Source organism: Papaver somniferum, chromosome 4, assembly GCF_003573695.1.
Source record: "Papaver somniferum cultivar HN1 chromosome 4, ASM357369v1, whole genome shotgun sequence".
Classification (NCBI taxonomy): Eukaryota; Viridiplantae; Streptophyta; class Magnoliopsida; order Ranunculales; family Papaveraceae; genus Papaver; species Papaver somniferum.
In genome coordinates this window covers 92,033,510-92,053,402 of record NC_039361.1, presented here as the reverse complement: position 1 = coordinate 92,053,402, position 19,893 = coordinate 92,033,510, and the positions used below count along the sequence as shown (strand labels likewise).

Sequence of the window (19,893 nt, the reverse complement as noted above, 5' to 3'; positions counted from 1 at the left end):
TTGGTTTTCAAACTCAGCAGAAATTCACGGACGTGAACTTCCGCCAGTATGAGTACGGGTACGCATACTTACCCAGTCTCCTACAACCTCTTAGTATACACACAAGTATGCATACTTTAGGCTCCTGGTTTTGGACTTATACACTAATGTGTGAACACACTATGTTTATATCCAAAGATGGTTACAGGATTCTAAATTCATTGAAACATTCTTCTATAGTTTCACACACTATTAGCATCAAAGCAATTTTCAAGATATTGAAATAATCACTATCGAAACATTACAAATCTTACACCAAATGATTGTATCACAAAAAAAATTGACAATCAGCAGTTCAGAGTCCTCATCAGCTACTGTAAAGCCCAGCCCAAATTCATGTTCACCTGTCATTCAGGCCTCAAACAAATCATAAGCCCAATAAATATTTGGCTTTTGTCTGTCAGTTCCAGAAAACCTGATAGCCTATTCTCTTGTTCAATCTGTTCCTCCAAATGCCGTCCATCTCCCCTGCAATTCATTCACTTCCTGCACATCAATTTATGCAGCTGCAACTCCTAATTCCACCAGTTTATGGCTTCATTACCAGCACCTCATCCTATTTACTTCATTGCTTTATCATCTTTGCCATCACAGTTGCACCATTAACCTGACAGCCTATTCTCTTGTTCAATTTGTTCCTCCAAATGCCGTCCATCTCCCCTGCAATTCATTCACTTCCTGCACATCAATTTATGCAGCTGCAACTCCTAATTCCACCAGTTTACGGCTTCATTACCAGCACCTCATCCTATTTACTTCATTGCTTTATCATCTTTGCCATCACAGTTGCACCATTAACCAATCCTGCAGCTGTAGTGCAGTTCATCTGCAACAATGATCACCAGCGTAAGTGCACAACACCTTTTGAACCTTCAGTTCCATCACCAACACCATCTGCACAGCACATTCTCAATCCCTGCTACACTGCAGCTGTTGTTCTGCAATCTCTCAATACCATTTAAGCCATTAGTTCTTTATCACCACAGACTGCATCAAACTCTCAATACTGCAGTTGCACTTCAACCCATCTCCAGTTCAATCCACCACTGCATCTTATCTGTAAATCCATAACACCCTTCGCCTTACCAGACTTGCATCTCAAGCATGCAACTTAAGCCTCCAGTTCCAGCTCATACCAGTCACAACATCACCATTTTCACTGCATTTTCGCACCGTTTCTGCAGTTTCGAAACTACCTCAGGCCATACTTTCAGTTGCTCGAGTTCTTCCCTGTAATGCAATAGCAAACACCGACTCAGCTTCCATTTTGATTCCAGCATCCTCCATTCAGCACCACAACAGCTGCCATTTCAGTTCCTGCAACTTCTTTTTCTCTCGGCAATAGTAACATCTCCCATCTGCAACATTAGCTCAGAACACCGTTCTCTTCAATCATTCCATGGATCCCGTTGTTAATGGTCTCAATCTGCAGTACCAATTCTTCCATCAGCGGCAATTGATTCTTGGCTACGAACACCACCAGGGCAGCGCCACTCGAGCCATTCATCCTAACTGATATCATACACGTTGTCACTCCTTCGGCTGCAATCATGTCTTCACCTGTATCAGCATTTCCTGCAGCTGCAACTAGCTAACTCAGCACCAACTTCATAATATCCAAACCCTTCTCTGCAACTCCATCACCTGCAACAGCACCCTGGCAAACCCCAGCAACTGCAACAACTTGAACTGCAGCTCAATCTCAATACCATAAACATCATCTATTCCTCATTTCTTTCTTGAGCTCATACACCATTAACCCGATTCATGCCATTCACCACTGCCAAACCACCACCAACACAGACCCATCTATTCAATTCTTCTTCTCCATTCAAACAACTTCAAATCCCCATGGATCTTTCATCACAGCATCATATATCTCCATTTTCTTGACCTAAATTACCAGCAGCAAAGGTAATTTCTCCAATAAGGTCGCTGCCTCATCTGAACAGCACAACCATCTCTTCCTTGTTCAGCTCGAGCCCTCAATTATTCAAGAACAACGCCAGAAATCATCCACTTAATCATCTTCAGAGAACCCTAAGATTGTTCTTCATTGAAACCCTAAATCATTATTAATTTCTCGATTCAAATCAGCTCAGAACCTTCTCATCAGATTTCGAATTCATCTCAGTCATCACCCTAACACTTTCTTGATTTCATCACGCTCAGAAGATCCACTCTCCATTTCATTCTCAAATTGTTTCCTCTTTGAATTCTACTCATTTCAATTTCCACTTCTTTCTCTGCTTTTCAGACAAGCTCAAGTGATAACTTCTCTGAATTTTAGGTGTTGTCGTAGGAAATGAAAGTGCATATAGCCGCTTAGGTGAAGTAGATAAGGGGTACCCAGGATAGACAGCACCCACTCATTAGATAAGGCCAACAAAGATGTCTGCCCCTCGCTTCTCTAGACTAAGCTGCAGTAGTTGTCTCCTATCGCTGGCTTGGCTCGGCTCGGCTCGGGTCTGCTCCCAGTAGTAATTGCACATGAGAATTGACGTTTTTGCTCTTCTTCGAATCCGTCCACCAACATCAGCCGCCTCTTACATCTCAGACCCACTTCTTCTCTACAATTTCTCTTCATCATTAAAGCAGTCGTGCTTTTCAGACATATATTTGCATCACTAAAGCCGACATGCTTTTCAGACATAAATTAAGAAATAGAAGCATATAATGAGAAATAGTTCGTCTCCAACAACATTTGCACCTTTTTGCCTTTTAAGCGACGTTTCTTCTTCTTTTGTTCCAAATGACTCCAAAGTACCTAAACACTCAAAACCAAACATAAGATACATAATTTACAAGAAAACTTAGCAAAGAAAGCATAAACAATAGATAAATATTAAGGTGTTTTAGACACCTATCATTGCTTAAAAGCGAAGATGAAGTCAGTATTGCAAGATTTGTTAGGTCTTCCAAGTTTGCAATCAGGTGGTGCAAGTATTTGCTCAAGTTTGAGTATACTTTTAGTTTAGGTTGTGTTCGTGTGGACCTTTGCGTTGGGAATCGCCTCTCTATATAAGGTAGTAGTAAATGATGATATTTGAGACGACAGTGTTAGAGCATTGCTCGGTCGAACTCACAAGTGTTGCTATCTCAAGCTTGTTGTCAAAACTATATCTTAATTTCTGGTCTTTAGTCAAGTCTCGGATTAGGATAGAAGTGTGTAGTTGAGTATCGGATATCACTGCGTTCTATCGTTTGAAGGCGAAGATCGACAGGAGCTCCGAAGAACTTCTTCAACAAAAGGAAAGTGAAGATTGAAACACCTATTTCTAGAGTTTTCATCTTTCTACCTATGAGACAATGTCGCATGACTAAATTAAACAGTACATGCATAACAGAAATTTCGAGTCAAGTTTATCTTGAATATCGTTTTCGAAATATGCTGAGATTAAGAACACTTGTTCATACTTGATGAATTTGGTTAAGAACAATTTATTGTTTATGACCTAATTAAGATTCAATATTTAATCATTTCAAAATCTCCTAGAACAGTGATGTGTGTCATTGATGTTATTCGGGAATGTTTCATATTGATTATTAAAGAGATATAGAACTACTGTAAATCTGGATACATGACAGTATGCATACCAGTTCACATACTGGAGAAATTTTATAGGTCCAGAGCCGCAGTACATGTACCCAGTACACGTACCGTCATAGCTATAGTTAGGCAGCGACTTTTTGTTATGCATACCCGGTATCCATTCCATAAAAAGTCTGTGGACTCGTGAACTAAGAAGGTAGCATACCTAGTATGCTAACTGGAAAAAATCTGTTGGTTTCAAAACCGATAAGGTACTCATACCCAGTATGAAAACCATAAAAGATCTGTGAGTTCCTGAACTCGTTTTTGTCTTAAGTATCATGACAAAAATATTCATGAACAGGTACAGTATACGTACTAGGGACACTTACTTACCTTGTCGAATCAGATGCATCAAAATTATTTATATGAGATAATTGGCATTTGAATAACTCTCTATTGATCACATTGTGACTCAAAATTAAAGTCTTAAAGTGTTACATATGAAAATGGTTAAGCTTATCATTCGATTGGATAGTTTCGTCTAACCTTTCATGAACAAGCCATTATACACGGTTCAGTTATGGTTAATCATGACCAGACTGTATATTCTGCTATGTTAATCTCAAGTCAAGTTTTTCATCTAACAGTGATTATTAATTGCTTGGTTCCAAAGATACCTTAACTTAAATCTAAAGTAACCTTGATCTTGAAAGCATATATAAGGAGAACCTCAAACAACTGGAATCTTTGAATCCCTGACACTATTCTTGTGTGCCCTAGTAGTAAAATAGAGTCGTCCTATCCTTCAAACCCTTCCAGGGTTTAGTGACTAAAAAGATTTCACCTAGGTATTCGTGAAACCAGGTCTAACTATCGTTATCTTGATAGTTCGTGTATCCTAAAAATGTCTGGCCTTCTGCAACTCTTTTTCACAATGTTTCTAAAACCCTTGTTTTTTAAAGCACTTGGAAAAAAAACTTCTCTCACTGAGGGAACACGGTCTTTACCTCGTAATCCCCTTAGTCGGCCGCCAAAATATGTTGGTGCAAAATTAATTACCTCAACAATCTTCGAGATATGATTGAATCATCGTTGTTGCTTCAATTTTCCCAAAATTATAGATGGAAATTTGGGAGTACCTGCAAAGAGACTCCGATGCTGAAGTTAGAGAGAACTCTAAGAAGGTGAATTGTGGAGAAACAGAATAGAAATTGTGTACCTTTTGAGCTGGATTTCAGCCTCTATTATAAGCAGAAACCAAATCTAGTTGTAGTTATCTCAGATAACCATCTATATTTTTAGTTATCCTAAATAACCAAATGAATTTGTACTAATCCTGGAAGATCCATGTTTATTTTCCCCATATATATGATTATATCTTGAAAGATCCATATATATATTTACAGGATTTGAGTCTATCGTGGGAGTCCATATCTATCTTCCCAAGATTTGTATTTATCTTGGAAGATCATTGTCTATCTTCTCAAGATTTGTGTTCATCTTGGAAGATTCATGTTTATCTTCTCAAGATCTATATTTATTTACACAACATTTGTGTTTACCTTGAAAAATCCATATCTATTTTGGAAGATCCTTGTCTATCTCCCAAGATTTGTATATATCTTGGAAGATCCATATATATCTTCTAAGATTTGTGTCTATCTCAAAATGACTTCCAAAATAAGTCTCTTGGGTTTCTATAATACGCCATACCGGGCTTCCAAAATAAGCCAACTAGGTTTCTTCAATAAACAAGCTGGCTTTCTTTAATAAACCAAATGGCTTCCAAAATAAGCCAATTGGGCTTCTATAATAAGCCATGGCTTTCTTTAATAAACCGAATGAGTTTCTGAAATAAGCTAACTGGTCTTTTATAATAAGCCATGGGTTTTTTTAATAACCGAGTGGGCTTACAAAATAATCCAATTGAATTTCTACGATAAACCGACGGTTTTCTGCAATGAAAATGGGTTTCTATTCGAGAAAATTAGGCGCAGACCCAAAAGAAATAATATTCTCATTGTCATGCCCACAATTAATTTTAAGTACCGTGACGCCCATAATTATATGAAATTTTGAAAACCATCTGCATAACCGGTTATGCATCCTAAATTTTCAGAGGCATAATTGGCAACGCAACTTGGATATAACATATCTAAAAAACCGCGCCTTGGAATTTTACAAATTTTATATTGTTGGAATCTTTTTAAGAGAGCTACACAACGAGTACAAACAACAATATCAAATTTTTGTTTTTCACGAAAAAGTCGGAGGTGATCATCATTTTATGGGGAAAATTCGAAAACTGACTACATATTCATTATGCAGCCTCCAAAAAAGATGCATAACACAATATGCATACACCACAAAAGATGCATAACACGTTATGCAACTATATTTTTGTTCATGCATCTATTATTTTTGTTTATGCAGCCACTAAAACGTTGTATATGCCTGAATCCAACAGAAAAACAGACGCATAACGAATTATGCAACCATTTTCTCAACTGCATAATAAGTTATGTAGCCATTGTTTTGGTTGGTTTTAGTGCGTACAGATAAAATTGATGTATAATGCATTATGCAGCCATATTTTTGATTGCATAATAAGTTATGCATCCATTTTCATGACTGCATAACAGATTATGCATCAATTTTCATGTCTGCATAGGTGCGTGACAAGTTATGCAGTCTTTGTTTTTGTTGGTTTCAATAGTAACAAAAAAGTTGTTGCATAACATGTTATGCAACCGTTTTCTGGACTGCATAACAAGTTATGCATTTAACTTTTGTAGATGCATAACAGGTTATGCATCCATTTTCATAGCTGCATTACATGTTATACACACATATTCTCGACCGCATGACAGGTTATGCAGTCATAACATCATCATCATCTTCTTTCCTGTTTCAATATCTCCCACACAAACCAAACAGCATAAACAACTTTCCCATTTCTCTACAACCAACAACATTTTCACCTTTTTGTAGTCTGAATCCCATATAAAACTTAATTTGAATCCGAGTACAAAAGTCCCTGAATTTAGTTGATATCAAACTAAAAACCATCTCATACTCTGAAATCATCTTTTTAACCTACATCAGTTCCATAAAACCCTAAATCTTATGAAACCCTGATTTCAATTACAAACTCAGGTCTTATGAAACCCTGATTTCTAATCTCAATCTTCAGAAACAGATCTCTTATATTGTCCACGACTTCAATCAATACAACCCATTTAATCGACCAACAACATCATCTTCTCGATCTCCACCTTTGATTTCACCTGTGAATCTCTCTGCATAATGATTTTTGATCGGAATCGGTTTAACGATTGATCGAACAAAAACCTTCTAGATTAAAAGAAAGAGGACGAGGAATAAAAGAAGTTATGAAAAAAAAACGAGGAAGAATAAGCGAAGAAACAATTTTAGAAATTCTGGATGTGGGAGAAATTTTCACCGAAGAAATGGGTATGCGCATGAAGCTTTTTGTTGATGGGTTTGACAGTGGAAAAAATATGAAAAATGGGTATGACCGTAGCTTTCACTTCCTATAATAAAACACATTTTTCAATTATGGAATAGCTTGTACAGTATGCACATGCACCATCTTAATGGGGACAAACACTGCTTATATAGAATTTTTTTTGCATAGGACCAACTGGTACTCATTTCATTTACCAAAAGCAATTGTACATTTGTGTTTTACAGATATTGACTGCTGTAAAACTAGTAACAATCAACGTCTCAAATTCTTAATAAAAACTCACAGCTAAAATTATCTCCCGTAAATTTAATCTTGAACTACAATGAGTAAGTAAAATATTGACAAGAAAAATGAGAACAAATCTTAACTGGAGAACAAATCTTACATTGAAACTAAAAGCGATGTCATAGGTAAATCTTTGTCTGTTCTCTTCCTGCTCTTCACCCAACGAACTTCTAAAAGTTCAACGCAATCCCAGCCATACACATTTAAGAGGCTGACTATTTTCGTCTACTCTGTTACTAGAATTTTCTTTTGGATTTTTCTACAATTACAAGAGCATATCAGAAGCATTATTGTAAGGATGTTTATCATGCCTACCTGTAGTGTCTGGGAAGGCTGAGTAAGAAGCTCTTCTCTTGTTTCTATGGTGACTACCCTTACCCCTTGGTCCTTCTCCTTTCCGCCCAGAAAGTACCATTGACACGATTATTAAGAAACCCATCACTGAAAATGCCCATAGAACCACAATCCAAAACCTGAAAGAACTAAATATGGGATCTGTTATATTAGGATGAGTTGATTCCCTGGTCCTAGTGTCCCGTGGTGGTGTATCATCTGTTACCACATCTCTTCTTTCATCTATTCTGCCGATTCTACGTGAATATGTAACTTCTTTAATAATCTCTTGCTTTGTCTGCGGAGCTTTTCTTGCTGGGTCCAAACAGTTCCTTCTTATGTGATGCAAACGAAGAGCTTCATTTAGTGTCCTGCCACATTCTATGCTTAGCTGATCACGGCTTATGATGTTTGTATCAGTAAAATCCAGTGTTGAAGCATTTGGTGGGTCAGGAAACTTGGCCCAGCATGTGTTCACCATATCAACATTCCTCCAATTAGCCTTATCAAAACTCCAATTTCCAACAGTGAATTGCAATCCATAATGGAACACCCTGTAGTTGACACCAGGCTCAGGAACATAACCCGGATATATCAATATTTTATCATTTATCATGTGCCTCAAATTCAACTGCATCAAAGAGAACATTCAAAAGTGTCCTTAATTAAGCAAAGGGTGTAAACAAAATATGAGAGGTTCAATTTCAATATTCATATTTTATTATACTATAAGAGGACGTCATGGTGGCAGCCTCCATGTATAACATACCTCTGCAGCCCCAAAGGAGTAACCATACATCTCGCTGATCCACCCAGACTCATAAATATCCCCAGTAATATTTTTTGAATAGTGAGCTTTGTCAGCTCGTACCTCCTCTGTTTTGTGCAGCCATAAAAGAGCAAATTTACGTAGATCATCTATGTGCATGATAATTACACCGCCAACCTTGTCACAAGCATCAGGATGGCTAGTATGAAGCTTTGCAAGCTCATTGTGGCAGCCAATAAGGTAGCTAACATCGAAAAGCAAAAGTCAAACGGTGAACTTCTTTAGCAGAGATAACAGCACACAGAGATGTATGTTAGTAAAACACTTTGGTCACCCTGCAGAAAAAAAAACTTTTTCTTACTCATAAGGGGTTGACACTGGATGACCACGTGCAGCATTGAACTCCCATGGTGTAATTGGGCCTCTCATTATCATGTCAGCATCTAAAATAACTATGTATTCAGCATCAATCTTTGCGTGATTAAGCCAGTGAAGGACAGCAGCTGGTTTATTGATTGCTGGGTACCTGAAGCGGCATAGAAAAAAGAAATGTTTCAGAACTTTATCCTTGTAAGAGGTCCTAATTATTATAATTTGGGTCCACCTACAAGTAAAATTATCCTTAAACTCGAAGAACATGAAGTATTACCAATCGCCTGTCAAAGGATGTCTGCTCATAGATGGAACATTATGAGTAGGAGCTAGGTCATGACCAGCATATTGCTTCAAATCTTCATCTGTACAACTGAGAAGCCGTGTGACATCTCCAGGCTGCCCACTCAAATGGAAGCTGTGCATAAAGCCTACAGTTTGCCAGTCAAAATATGTGGTACATTCGGTGGAGAAAACTGTATGAATCTTTGGGTATGGCTTCCCAGGGTTGTCAAATGCATACTGCTGTACCTCAGCTTTCTCAATTTGTGGATTGCCATGAGTTAAATATCTTGGCTGAGTAAGATTAGCAAAAGTCTTGCATTTTAAAAAGCTCAAATACTTTGACCAGTTTGGCTTAGAGCACCCACGTGATGCGTGGTGTATCACAAGACCCTCATTTAAAGTGTTAATGCATTCTATGCTCAAAAATAGGCCGCGCCTTTTATTTGGTTCAGCTTCCAACACTTGAACCTACAGTAGGAAAAGAAAAACTACATTAGACTTAGTTTTTTAACTTTCTTTATTATGCATCCGAAGTTATTATATGATTGTACCTCTCTAGGATAAGGAGGCTCAGGAAAAAGACGGTTGCAGTCATAAACAATTGCATCCTCATGATGATCTAGTTTGCTGAAAGACCAATTTCCAACTGTAAATGGCAAGCCATAATGAAAAAGTATAGGCTCAACTCCAGCACGTGGTACATAACCCGGATAGATCATTAAATCATCACTAATCTTGTGTCTAAGCCCCACCTAAATGAAACAGAACAGACAGTACATACAAACATGAATTAATATTGTGAATAATCTTGAGTTTACAAAAGGAACAAATTAGAAGTACTAACTTCTGCTGCACCGAATGAATATCCATACATCTCGCTGATCCAACCCTTGCCATAAATATCACCAGTTAAGTTGGTTGACCAGTGTGCACGGTCCTCTCGTACTTCCTCTGTTTTTGATAACCACTTAGGAGCCAATGCTTTAAGGTCATCGATATGCATAGATAAGAGGCCACCAACCTTGTCACAGAGTTCTGGGTGCTTCGTGTGCAACTGGGCAAGAAGATTATCACACCCAACCAAGTATCTAAAAAACAGATAACCTTTACAATTCAATAATCACGATCCATACAAAAAGAGTGACTAACAAGAAAATATTCTTTAATACCCATAATATGCAGCAACAGGCTTCCCCTTCTCTGCACCAAGTTCCCAGGGAACAATTGGACCTCTTATAATCTGGTCTGCATCCAAAATTACAACCCAATCCACATTCTGTGCATCTTTACTATACTTAAGCCAGTGCACAATTCCTGCTGGCTTGTTAATTGCAGGATACCTACAGAAAATAGTTCTTCACCTCAGCTGAGAGCTAAAGTTCCATCTTTAAAATTATTCTCCGGAGAACATTAACACTTTACCAACTCGTGAAACATGGAGCAAGGAAAGGTGGTAAACACAGCAAAATTTCTGGAAGCAAATTTGCGCTATAGCTATACTTAAGGTATTAGTCACATAGAGCCATTTCCCTGTATCTAAAATGCTTAGCATGCCGTATCAACATGGCATCCGATCCCCGCACTTCAATTGTGTTATCCAAATGTAAAGATTTCTCAATAATTAGTAATTTAGTACCGTCTTAACTATAACATTTAGTGTTTATGGGGATTAGGAAAGCGAATAAAACAGCATATAGCATAAGAACAAATGCTAAAAGAAAAAGAAATATCATAGATGAGAAATGTGAAATGAACATTGATTCAAGATTCATCACATGCCACAGAGAGTAGAAGCATCAATTTCAGGGTTCAACATCAAAGAAATGCAAACAATAAAAACAAAAATTCAAAGCTTTAAAGACATACCAATCCTTGGTTCTAGGGTGTCTGCTCATAGAAGGAACCTCAAAAGTAGGTGCCAAGTTCATTCCTTTATACTTCTTCTTCTCTTCATCTGTACAACTTAAAAGTCTAGTAATTGGTCCTGGTTGTTTAGCTTTCTTATAACTATGAACGAGACCTACTGTTTGCCAATCAAAATAATCTTGACATTCAACAGAAAACAAAGTATGAATTCTCCATGGAGCAGCTGTTTGATTTAACTCCTCGCAAAACCCATTACTAATTATACAAATTAGAAACGAAAAAATCAAAAATTTCTCCATTTAGACCAAATTCATGAAGACATTAGACACGGGTTTTGTGCTAAGGATCTGAATTTCAAATTTGAAGGTTTAATTTTGGTTTATCATTTATTCTAATAATGAGAAAGTGTTGAAGTATTGGAATTTTATAATGTGTTGGTCTTGACAGAGTTTCCCCAGAAACGTGTGTACAGAAGCTCTGTAAGAAATGAGATTTAGATGGTTGTGTAAAGATTCCTAGGACATCTTAACCAGATAACCGTTAGATAGACAATTATATGAAAAGAAGTGTGATCGACGGATGAAACATCAGGATGTACTTAAAAGATTCTAGTGTTGGTGTTACAGGATATAGTGAAGATTTAAAAGTCAACACTTGGAAAGGCGTCTTTGTTGGCACGACCCAGATCCATATGACGACGCCCACTGGGAAAGGTCTTCTCTCTCTGGTGAGTGTGAGTGAGTGGTGTTTTTTTTTTGTTTAGCGGAATCAGGGTCAATATCTGACTCGGGATGAAGGCAAGAGCGATTCAGCCAGATAAATAAGTGTATCCGACTTTGGCGAGCAAATACAACTAACAGCAAATGAAAAGAGATGTGCTGAAATGAAAAGAGTTGTGCTGAATTAGAACTAGACCACTATGATGCACCTGCAAATGTGTCTGCCCTTTACATTCTGATTGGATGGATCTTCAGCTAACTCTAATTATAGTTACTAGAGTATTTGATTCACCTACAAAAGTCTGAGCTGCAACAGTAATATCCATTGTTATGGGGATATGACGCCAAATGCAATGGATATTAACTCATTTGATAGTAGGAAACCATCTGGATCACTAAGTCGAACGAACGCCACTTCCTCTTCAATCTTACTCTCGTTAGACAGCACTGACCTGAATTCTTCTGCCACTAACACTCTTCTTTTATCATCTAATAGAAGTACATGTCCACTCTCTATATATGGTCTAAAAGTCTTGCAAAGAGATAAAGCAAGACAACTACCAAAACATTCTCTGAAAGATTTCAATTCTAGGCCTTCGGAAGTTCGAAGAGAAAGCATTACAACATCCATTTCCAAATCCTTCGCATCCTTATGGCCATTTTCATGCTGAATTAATACTCCATCTTCCAGATTTTGGACGTAACTTGTGTACTCTTTCATTTTCCTTGGCCGTGAAAATCTTCCCCCGTCGAGGCGACTTGCAGACCCAAGACCAAATGCATAGTAGTATCCGTTCTTCCAGTATGTAAGATTGTGTTGGCATTCGTAACCCTTTTTGCAGTAACTGCTAATCTCATAATGATTGTAACCAGTATTACAGAGTGTCTTTGAAGCCATTTTGTAGAACTCAGCAGAGTATCATCTGGCAAAGGAAATTCACCAGGTTTATGCCTGTTAAGATTCAAAACTCAAAATCACTAACAACGGTTAATGGCTATAAAAACTCGTAACTGTCAAAGAGACACGCCACATTGATTATCACGGTTATAGACTACTTACAATAATCCAAATTTGGTGCCTTTCTCCACTTGCAGATCATAAACCGAGACGTGAGTTGGTTCTGCCATTGTAGCGCATTCTAAACTCTCTTTCCACATTTCTGAGGTTTAATGAGGGAGTGATGAAATAAGATCCAAACTCCAATTACTTACACCACAGGGACCAATAATCTCTATAGCTTCATACACTTCTTTCAAACTATGAGCTCTGCCACAAGCCTTCAACAACTCCTCCTGAAATGCTTGAACTCCCAAAGATACTCTATTAACACCAAGGTTCAGTAAGTCACTCAATTTTTGTGCATCAAATGTTCCAGGATCCATTTCTATAGAAATTTCAGCATTAGAATTCACTCCAAATTTCGAGTTCAACATTTCTAATATTTTCGAAACAAGTCTTGGAGGAACAAGAGAAGGTGTGCCCCCTCCAAGAAACACCGTTTTAAGAGGTGAGTTATCATCCGATTTCAGAACCTTTGTTGCTTCAATCTCTCGACAAAGGAGTCAGAATGCGCGGATCATCAATGTCATCGGGTAGGTTCGCAGATGATGAACCGAGAGCAACAATGGGAAAGTCACAGTAATGACAACGTTTTCTGCAGGAAGGAAGATGAATATAAACTGAAGTTGGATATGAATGAGGTGGTGGTTCAAAGGGTTCAACCGCGTTTATTGAGACATTATCACGAACAGCTGATGGACGAAAAGCTTTACAAAGTGAGAGACGCGCAACTGGATATTTGGTTTCATTGGAATGGTTGAAAGAATAGGTGCCAAGGCTGATTTGAGCATGATTCGTGTTTATCTTTCAGTGAAATGGGGAACCCAGCAGTTGAAGTTTATTACAAGAGTTCTCGGGTTTTGCAGGAAAATTACCTATATAAAAAGGGGTTTTTAGGCTAAGAGTCTAAGACCCATGAATGAGTGCCAAATATTGTATATTTCTACAACTTTTTATTGGCAATTAACTCATCTTTTGCGCTTTAAAATTATATTCTCCCAAATTTTGTATTTTCATTGTTTTTTCAAGAATAAATACTTGTACTAATTAATTTTATGTTCTTAGATACTAAATAAAGTTTGGATAAATTGAGAATCAGCACAGAAATGGTGACTAGCGACTACAAAAAAGAGGCAATGCAAAGCTCCCACGAGAGGGTCGTGAAGCGCGAAGGAACAGCGCGTAAAGAGCTTCCGCAATCTGTTTGCACTCGTTCCGCAAGTCGCTTGGAAAGCCTAAATCCGAGCAGTGGGCTTGGTAGAGAACTCAAACCCAAACCCAAGATCCAAGACCGTCCGTATATCCGAGCCGTCAGATTTGTTGAAGCTGCTTATCATCCAACAGCTCATCCTTCAAGACATCAACATCTGATGATCTCGACCAACACTCTAGCCACCTCTATTATTTCCCCTAGTCGAGCAAAACCAGATCAATTCCATTTCATCTTCTTCTCCATTTCACAGAGCCAGCACCTTCAATAACTCCTCCGTACACTGAGCACAGCTTCACCATCATTAACGCTACCATTAACTCCTAATTCTTCATCTCTCTTTATCTTATCTCTATTCTTATCAAGAACAATAACCCTAGAAGATAACATTTAGAGAGATAGAGTTAGGGTTAGCTGTACAAGTAGGGGAGCATCAATTCAATGAAGTTGCAGAGAAATTGAAGACAAATAAAGTCAATAGAATATCGTTGGTGAGTTGGGTTCTTATTAATTGTCGAATTGAAGAAGGATTGAGAGAAAAAAATTGGTGTATAAATAGGGTTGTCTTCTCTGTAAAAAGCATCCAATTTTAGTTGGACCAACTAGTTATCTTAATTCAATTGTGTTTTCATCATCTTCATCATGTTCTAATTCTATTTGCTGGGATTTAGATGAAACCCTAATTCTCTGCTATGTTACTCATGCTACTTATGTTACTCTTGAATTGAATGTTCATATTGTTCTAGGATAGATTCAATCTTAGTTCTTCAATGCTTTGCTCTCACAGTGTATGCCATGTATCCATTGTATTTAGGATAAAATTGTGTTGATTGTGCTGCAGCTCATGCCTTAGAGACTGTTGTCAATCCCTTGACTAGTTGTGCTTAACTAGACAGTTAGTGCTCCGGATTGATACCTTAGTTGCGATTGAGCTATCCATTGGTGAAATACCTTAGGTAAGTGATAGACTTGACACTTCTTCCTTATCTGTTACAAGGACAAGAGTAGTATAATTAGTTGAATACATAGTAGGAATTAGTGGTGGATTTGACAATCCTAGTGCCTTTATTCTCAGTGTTAACATCTTTGTTATTGCCTCTTTATTTTGCTGTTATAATATTTACCAATATCTTTGTCGTATCGACACAACAAACCCGCCTTTTTGTGTTACTTATCATTGAATCAATTTAGTAAGATTTTTGAATCGACTCTACACCCACCTTGTCTTCGTGGGATCGACCTGTATTTGCCCTATCTACCATAGACGCTGTGCACTTGCAGTTTGACATAGTCGTAGGTACTGTTTATAAACCTACCAAGTTTTTGGCGCCGCTGCCGGGAACTCGGTGGCGGTGTAGTTGATCTAAAGTTCCACTTTACTGATTTTTGCTCAAGTTCTGTACATAATTGTCTTAGTCCTAAGTTCATAGCTTGTCCATCAATTAGTCTAACTTAGTGATTTCAAGCATCTGTATATAACCTTCATCTCATTTCTTTAGATTTTGTTTTTACTGTTGTAGCATAACTTAGCTGTAATTTTTAATTTTCAGTTTCATTGCATCTTGTTTTAGCTTCACCTGCATCTCATCTTATATCATTCCATTCTGTAAACAAAAATAAAATAAAATCAGTTGTCTTCCTTTACTTTCTTAACTGACAGTAGTGTGACCCATTTGTTTACATAATCTGCATTTAGTCCCATAAGCATTATCTGTAGCTTCCATTTCAGTCACATACTTGCATTCCTTCAGTCTTTTTGTTAGGTTAAACAACCGTGCATCATTACCTTTTAGTGTAACTCAGCATAACTTGTTTCAAATCAAGCTTGTTGTTCTCATCATCTGTAGCTGTAGCTGTACTTTTAAATTTTCTTTCACTTGCATATTCTGCATCCAGTTAAGTGTAAGTTGTAACTCTCGAACATCCCATTTTAGATAGGTTAGTTTCTCTATTTTTAATTCTACTGGTTTCTACATCTTGGCTGTATATATAGAAGTGTGTTTAGATTTTTCAGTGCTTTTACTGTTGCTAGTCTTAGACTTAGTTGTAGCTTTAGCCCAATTCTGTAGAAGTATTCCATCTGTAATGTAGCTGCATCTAGAAATCATTTCTTTCCTTCTTTATTTTCTGTTCCTGTAGCTTTGCCAACATCACTATTATATATTCTGCATTCATTCAGTATACTTCATAGCCTGTATACTAGTAGTTATCTTTCATAATTCTGTGCATCTGTTCCAATCCATCAGAGTCATTTCAGTTTTGAGCACTCTGTAGCATATTAGCTGTAATAACTGTCATTGACATAACTGCATCTTGCTTCATACCATCATCGTTGCCCTGCAAAGTTGCTGCATATTGATAGCTGTGACTGTTCATCACATGTTGTAGCTTAAGCATTGGAGTAAATAATTTTGCATCTGGTTTGTAGGACACTATCAAATTTCGCAAGTACAGTATTCATCATTCTGTAGATTATTAAGCATCCCTGCATTTGGCACTTTCGTTTTTTTGTTCCTTTCCTGGTGAACTATATCGACCCTAAGCAGTTCCCATCTTTTGTTCTGCAATTCTTGTTGTTAACTACCAGCTCTGAAATTCTTTGCTTCGCCTGCACATCTCTGGGTACTGAAATTACTCTTTGAGTTCACCAGGTGCCCGTGATACTGAGCTGAGACACGACAAAGGAAAAGAAAAAGGAGCAGGACAATTTGGGGAATTGCCTAAACCCGGTTTTGCGCCGGCGGTTTGTTTTTCAACTCCTTTTTGCTCTAGATGTTTATGTGATTGACACACCATCCTGCTCACTGAGCTAGTTGATACCTGACCATTTTAAAACCTCTTTAACTACTGATATTTTTGTGCATATTCCTGTGGCTTTTGAGTAACATTCTGGCATGCTAAAATTGATAAATTCTGGGGAACACTGTTTTTGTTTCTCCCTGCAACACATTCTTGCGCATGATCCTGTGGTATTTGAGTAACCTACTTGCTAGCTGTATTGTTATATCACTGATTGTTCATTTGATCTCGGCAAAACCTGTGCCTTCATCCCTGAAATTGATTGTCATTAGCATTAATCTGTGATATATCCTGACTGTGTAGTATCCGTGGTACTATTGTGCATGAATCTGTGATGCTTGAATAGCATGTTTACTTACTGATTCTGGTGAATCCTGTGTGCTATCTAACTTCTGAAACACACTAGTTCTGAGCACACAACCCTAACAAATTACTATCTTCTGATTTGTGCATTTGCTGCTTGTTTGATCAGTGCATTATATCAATTCTGAGTGCATCTTGTGGGTTTTATTTCCCTGAATTGTGAATCTGTTGTAATTCTGGCTTTCATAACATGTTTATTGATATCCTGTCTAGGCTATGATTGTGACCTTCATAGACCAAACAAATAGACTAGTAAGAATTAGCCAAGAAGAGATTGTTGACATACCTAGTTCTGAGGTAGACAGCCCTGACCAATCTGAAACAATGGGTGAATAATTAAACCAAGACCGTAGTATGAAGGAGTACATGTACCCAACTAGAGCAAGCCAGCCCTCTTGCATCATTCTACCAGCTGATGATGGCCAGTTTGAACTGAAAGCAAGCACAATTCATATGTTACCTGTATTCAGAGGGGCTGATGCTGAAAACCCTTACCACCATGTAAGAGATTTTGAAGATATCTGTGGGACTCTGCATTTCGACCAAATGCCGGAAGAGTCCCTCAAACTGAGACTGTTTTCTTTCTCCTTAAAAGAGAAAGCCAAGTCTTGGATGAATGCACTACAACCACATTCCATTGGAACATGGGAAGAGCTAACGAAAGAATTTTTCAAAAAGTTTTTTCCAAACCATAAGACCGTGGCAATTCGTCAAAGTATGAATAGTTTTGTGCAATTAGAGGGCGAGACCTTTGCTAAATATCTGGAGAGATTTAGTGAATTATTGCTCCAATGTCCTCACCATGGTTTTGAAAAATGGAGACTCGTGCAAATCTTGTATGAAGGTCTAGATGTCAGTACCCGATCCACAGTTGAGTCAATGTACAATGGTGCATTTATTGATAAAAGCTCTAAAGAGGCTTGGAATTTCTTATTCGAAGTTGCTGAAAAATCTCAACAGTGGGAGTCCATTCGTGAACCTAGCAAGACTACCCATGTAGCTAAAGTCCATAGAATTGAGTCTGACTTCGAGGGAAATGCAAAAATTGCGTCATTGGCTAGGAAAGTAGAAGCAATAACGCTAGAGCCGCGGAATGTGAAAATTACTGCCCCTACTCTCCATGAACAATTTGAGACAGCCCATTGTGCAGCATATCACGGTTCAGACCACTTAGTGGATAGTTGTCCAGACCTGCAAGCATTTCAAGAGTCTAAAACCGAGCAAGCCAATGCTCTATATCATAAGCAAGAGAACAACCCTTATTCTCAGACCTACAACTCAGGATGGAGGAATCACCCTAACTTTTCATGGTCTAAAGGGCATGTACAAGGAGGTGCAACTAGTAATAACCAAGGATATTCATATCCCAGAAACTCTCAAGTACAACTACACATACAATACCCTATAGAGAACATGCCTAGCTTTAATGATGGTGTAAATCAAATGAATCACAATCTTTTGCAATACCAGAAGTTAAATGACCAGAGGTTTGCGAGTTTAGAACTCAAATTGGGCCAAATATGCGATGCACTAAATGAAGGAGAAAAAGGTAAACTCCCTAATCAACTCCAATAAAATCCCAAAAGTACATTTCAGGCAAGCACATCAACTTGCAATGAGTCATCACAATATCAAGTGAATGCTGTCAACACTCTCCGTAGCGGTAAAATTGTTGACAACAATGTAGGTGAGCCACAGTCGAGCGAGTCTAAATCAGACTCACCAGTGCATATAACTCCACAGACAACATCTAGTGTAGAGAAGGAATCTGAGCATGATACTGACTCTAAGAATTCCACTGATGTCAATGTTCCTTTACCATCTTATGTGCATGTTGCTCCATTCCCACAAAGATTGGTGCAACAAAAAGGGAGTCACCAGTACAACGAGATGTTGGAAATGTTTAAGCAAGTCAATATAAATATCCCTTTTCTCGAAGAAATCAAACAAATACCTGCCTATGCTAAATTCTTGAAAAATCTATGCACACAAAAAGGGAAACATCATGTGCACAAGTGTGCCTTTCTTACTGAGCAAGTGAGTTAAATTATTCAAAGCAAGACCCCGCCTAAGTTCAAAGACCCTGGTAGTCCAACTATCGCATGCACAATAGGTGAACATACAATTGATAGGGCTTTGTTAGACTTAGGCGAAAGTGTGAACCTTCTGCCATATTCTGTGTATGAGCAGTTAGGTCTTGGAGAGCTGAAACCCACTCCTGTTACGCTGCAATTAGCGAAAAGATCTATATAAATCCCCCGTGGTATCATTGAAGATGTGAAATCAAGGTTGATAAATTCTATTTCCCTGTGGACTTCATTGTGTTAGATACTCAACCTGTGCAAAACCCAGATTGTCACATTCCTGTCATTTTAGGACGTCCTTTCCTGGCGACGTCTAGTGGTATTATAAACTGTCGGAATGAAGTGTTGAATTTGTCTTTTGGTAACATGACTGTGGAATTGAATGTTTTTCGTGTTAGCCAACAACCTATGGATTCTGATGATAATGAATTGCATGAGATTAACATGATTGAGAGTCTGATCCAAGACTCATTGCTTGACATCTTATCAGTGGATCCTTTGCAAGTATGCTTAGATAATTTTGATTTAGATGTTTTTGATTCTGAGTACATTAGTGAAGTCCACTCTTTGCTTGAATCTGTACCACTCATGAATATTGCTAAATGGCAGAATGATGTGGAACCACTTCCACTTTCTGATTCTGAGTCTGCCCCGTCTCTTGACGAATCACCGAAGCTTGATTTG

The 19,893-nt window shown here is 38.0% G+C and overlaps 2 protein-coding genes, 1 long non-coding RNA gene and 1 pseudogene across 3 annotated transcripts; 1 reads left to right on the top strand and 3 right to left on the bottom strand.

Annotated features, from left to right (window-relative positions):
- Window positions 1–231: 231 nt before the first annotated feature.
- Window positions 232–2,311, bottom strand: LOC113276123. The gene is made up of 2 exons (XR_003324023.1): window positions 839–2,311; window positions 232–646 (listed from the first exon to the last, which is right to left on the bottom strand). It is a non-coding gene; the product is annotated as an uncharacterized LOC113276123 (long non-coding RNA).
- Window positions 2,312–7,329: 5,018 nt separating this feature from the next.
- Window positions 7,330–11,404, bottom strand: LOC113276121 (peptidyl serine alpha-galactosyltransferase-like). The gene is made up of 8 exons (XM_026525705.1): window positions 10,975–11,404; window positions 10,278–10,448; window positions 9,953–10,196; window positions 9,660–9,860; window positions 9,101–9,576; window positions 8,813–8,977; window positions 8,452–8,695; window positions 7,330–8,313 (listed from the first exon to the last, which is right to left on the bottom strand). Exons 1-8 carry the CDS (start codon window positions 11,271–11,273, stop codon window positions 7,615–7,617), a joined length of 2,499 nt encoding a protein of 832 aa, XP_026381490.1. The 5' UTR covers window positions 11,274–11,404; the 3' UTR covers window positions 7,330–7,614.
- Window positions 11,405–11,854: 450 nt separating this feature from the next.
- Window positions 11,855–13,544, bottom strand: LOC113274085 (annotated as a pseudogene).
- A 3,935-nt stretch (window positions 13,545–17,479) lies between these two features.
- On the top strand, window positions 17,480–19,378 carry LOC113272804. The gene is made up of 4 exons (XM_026522602.1): window positions 17,480–17,840; window positions 17,970–18,674; window positions 18,813–19,162; window positions 19,316–19,378. The coding sequence occupies exons 1-4, from the start codon at window positions 17,480–17,482 to the stop codon at window positions 19,376–19,378; spliced, it is 1,479 nt and encodes a 492-aa protein (XP_026378387.1).
- The last annotated feature ends 515 nt before the right edge of the window (window positions 19,379–19,893 follow it).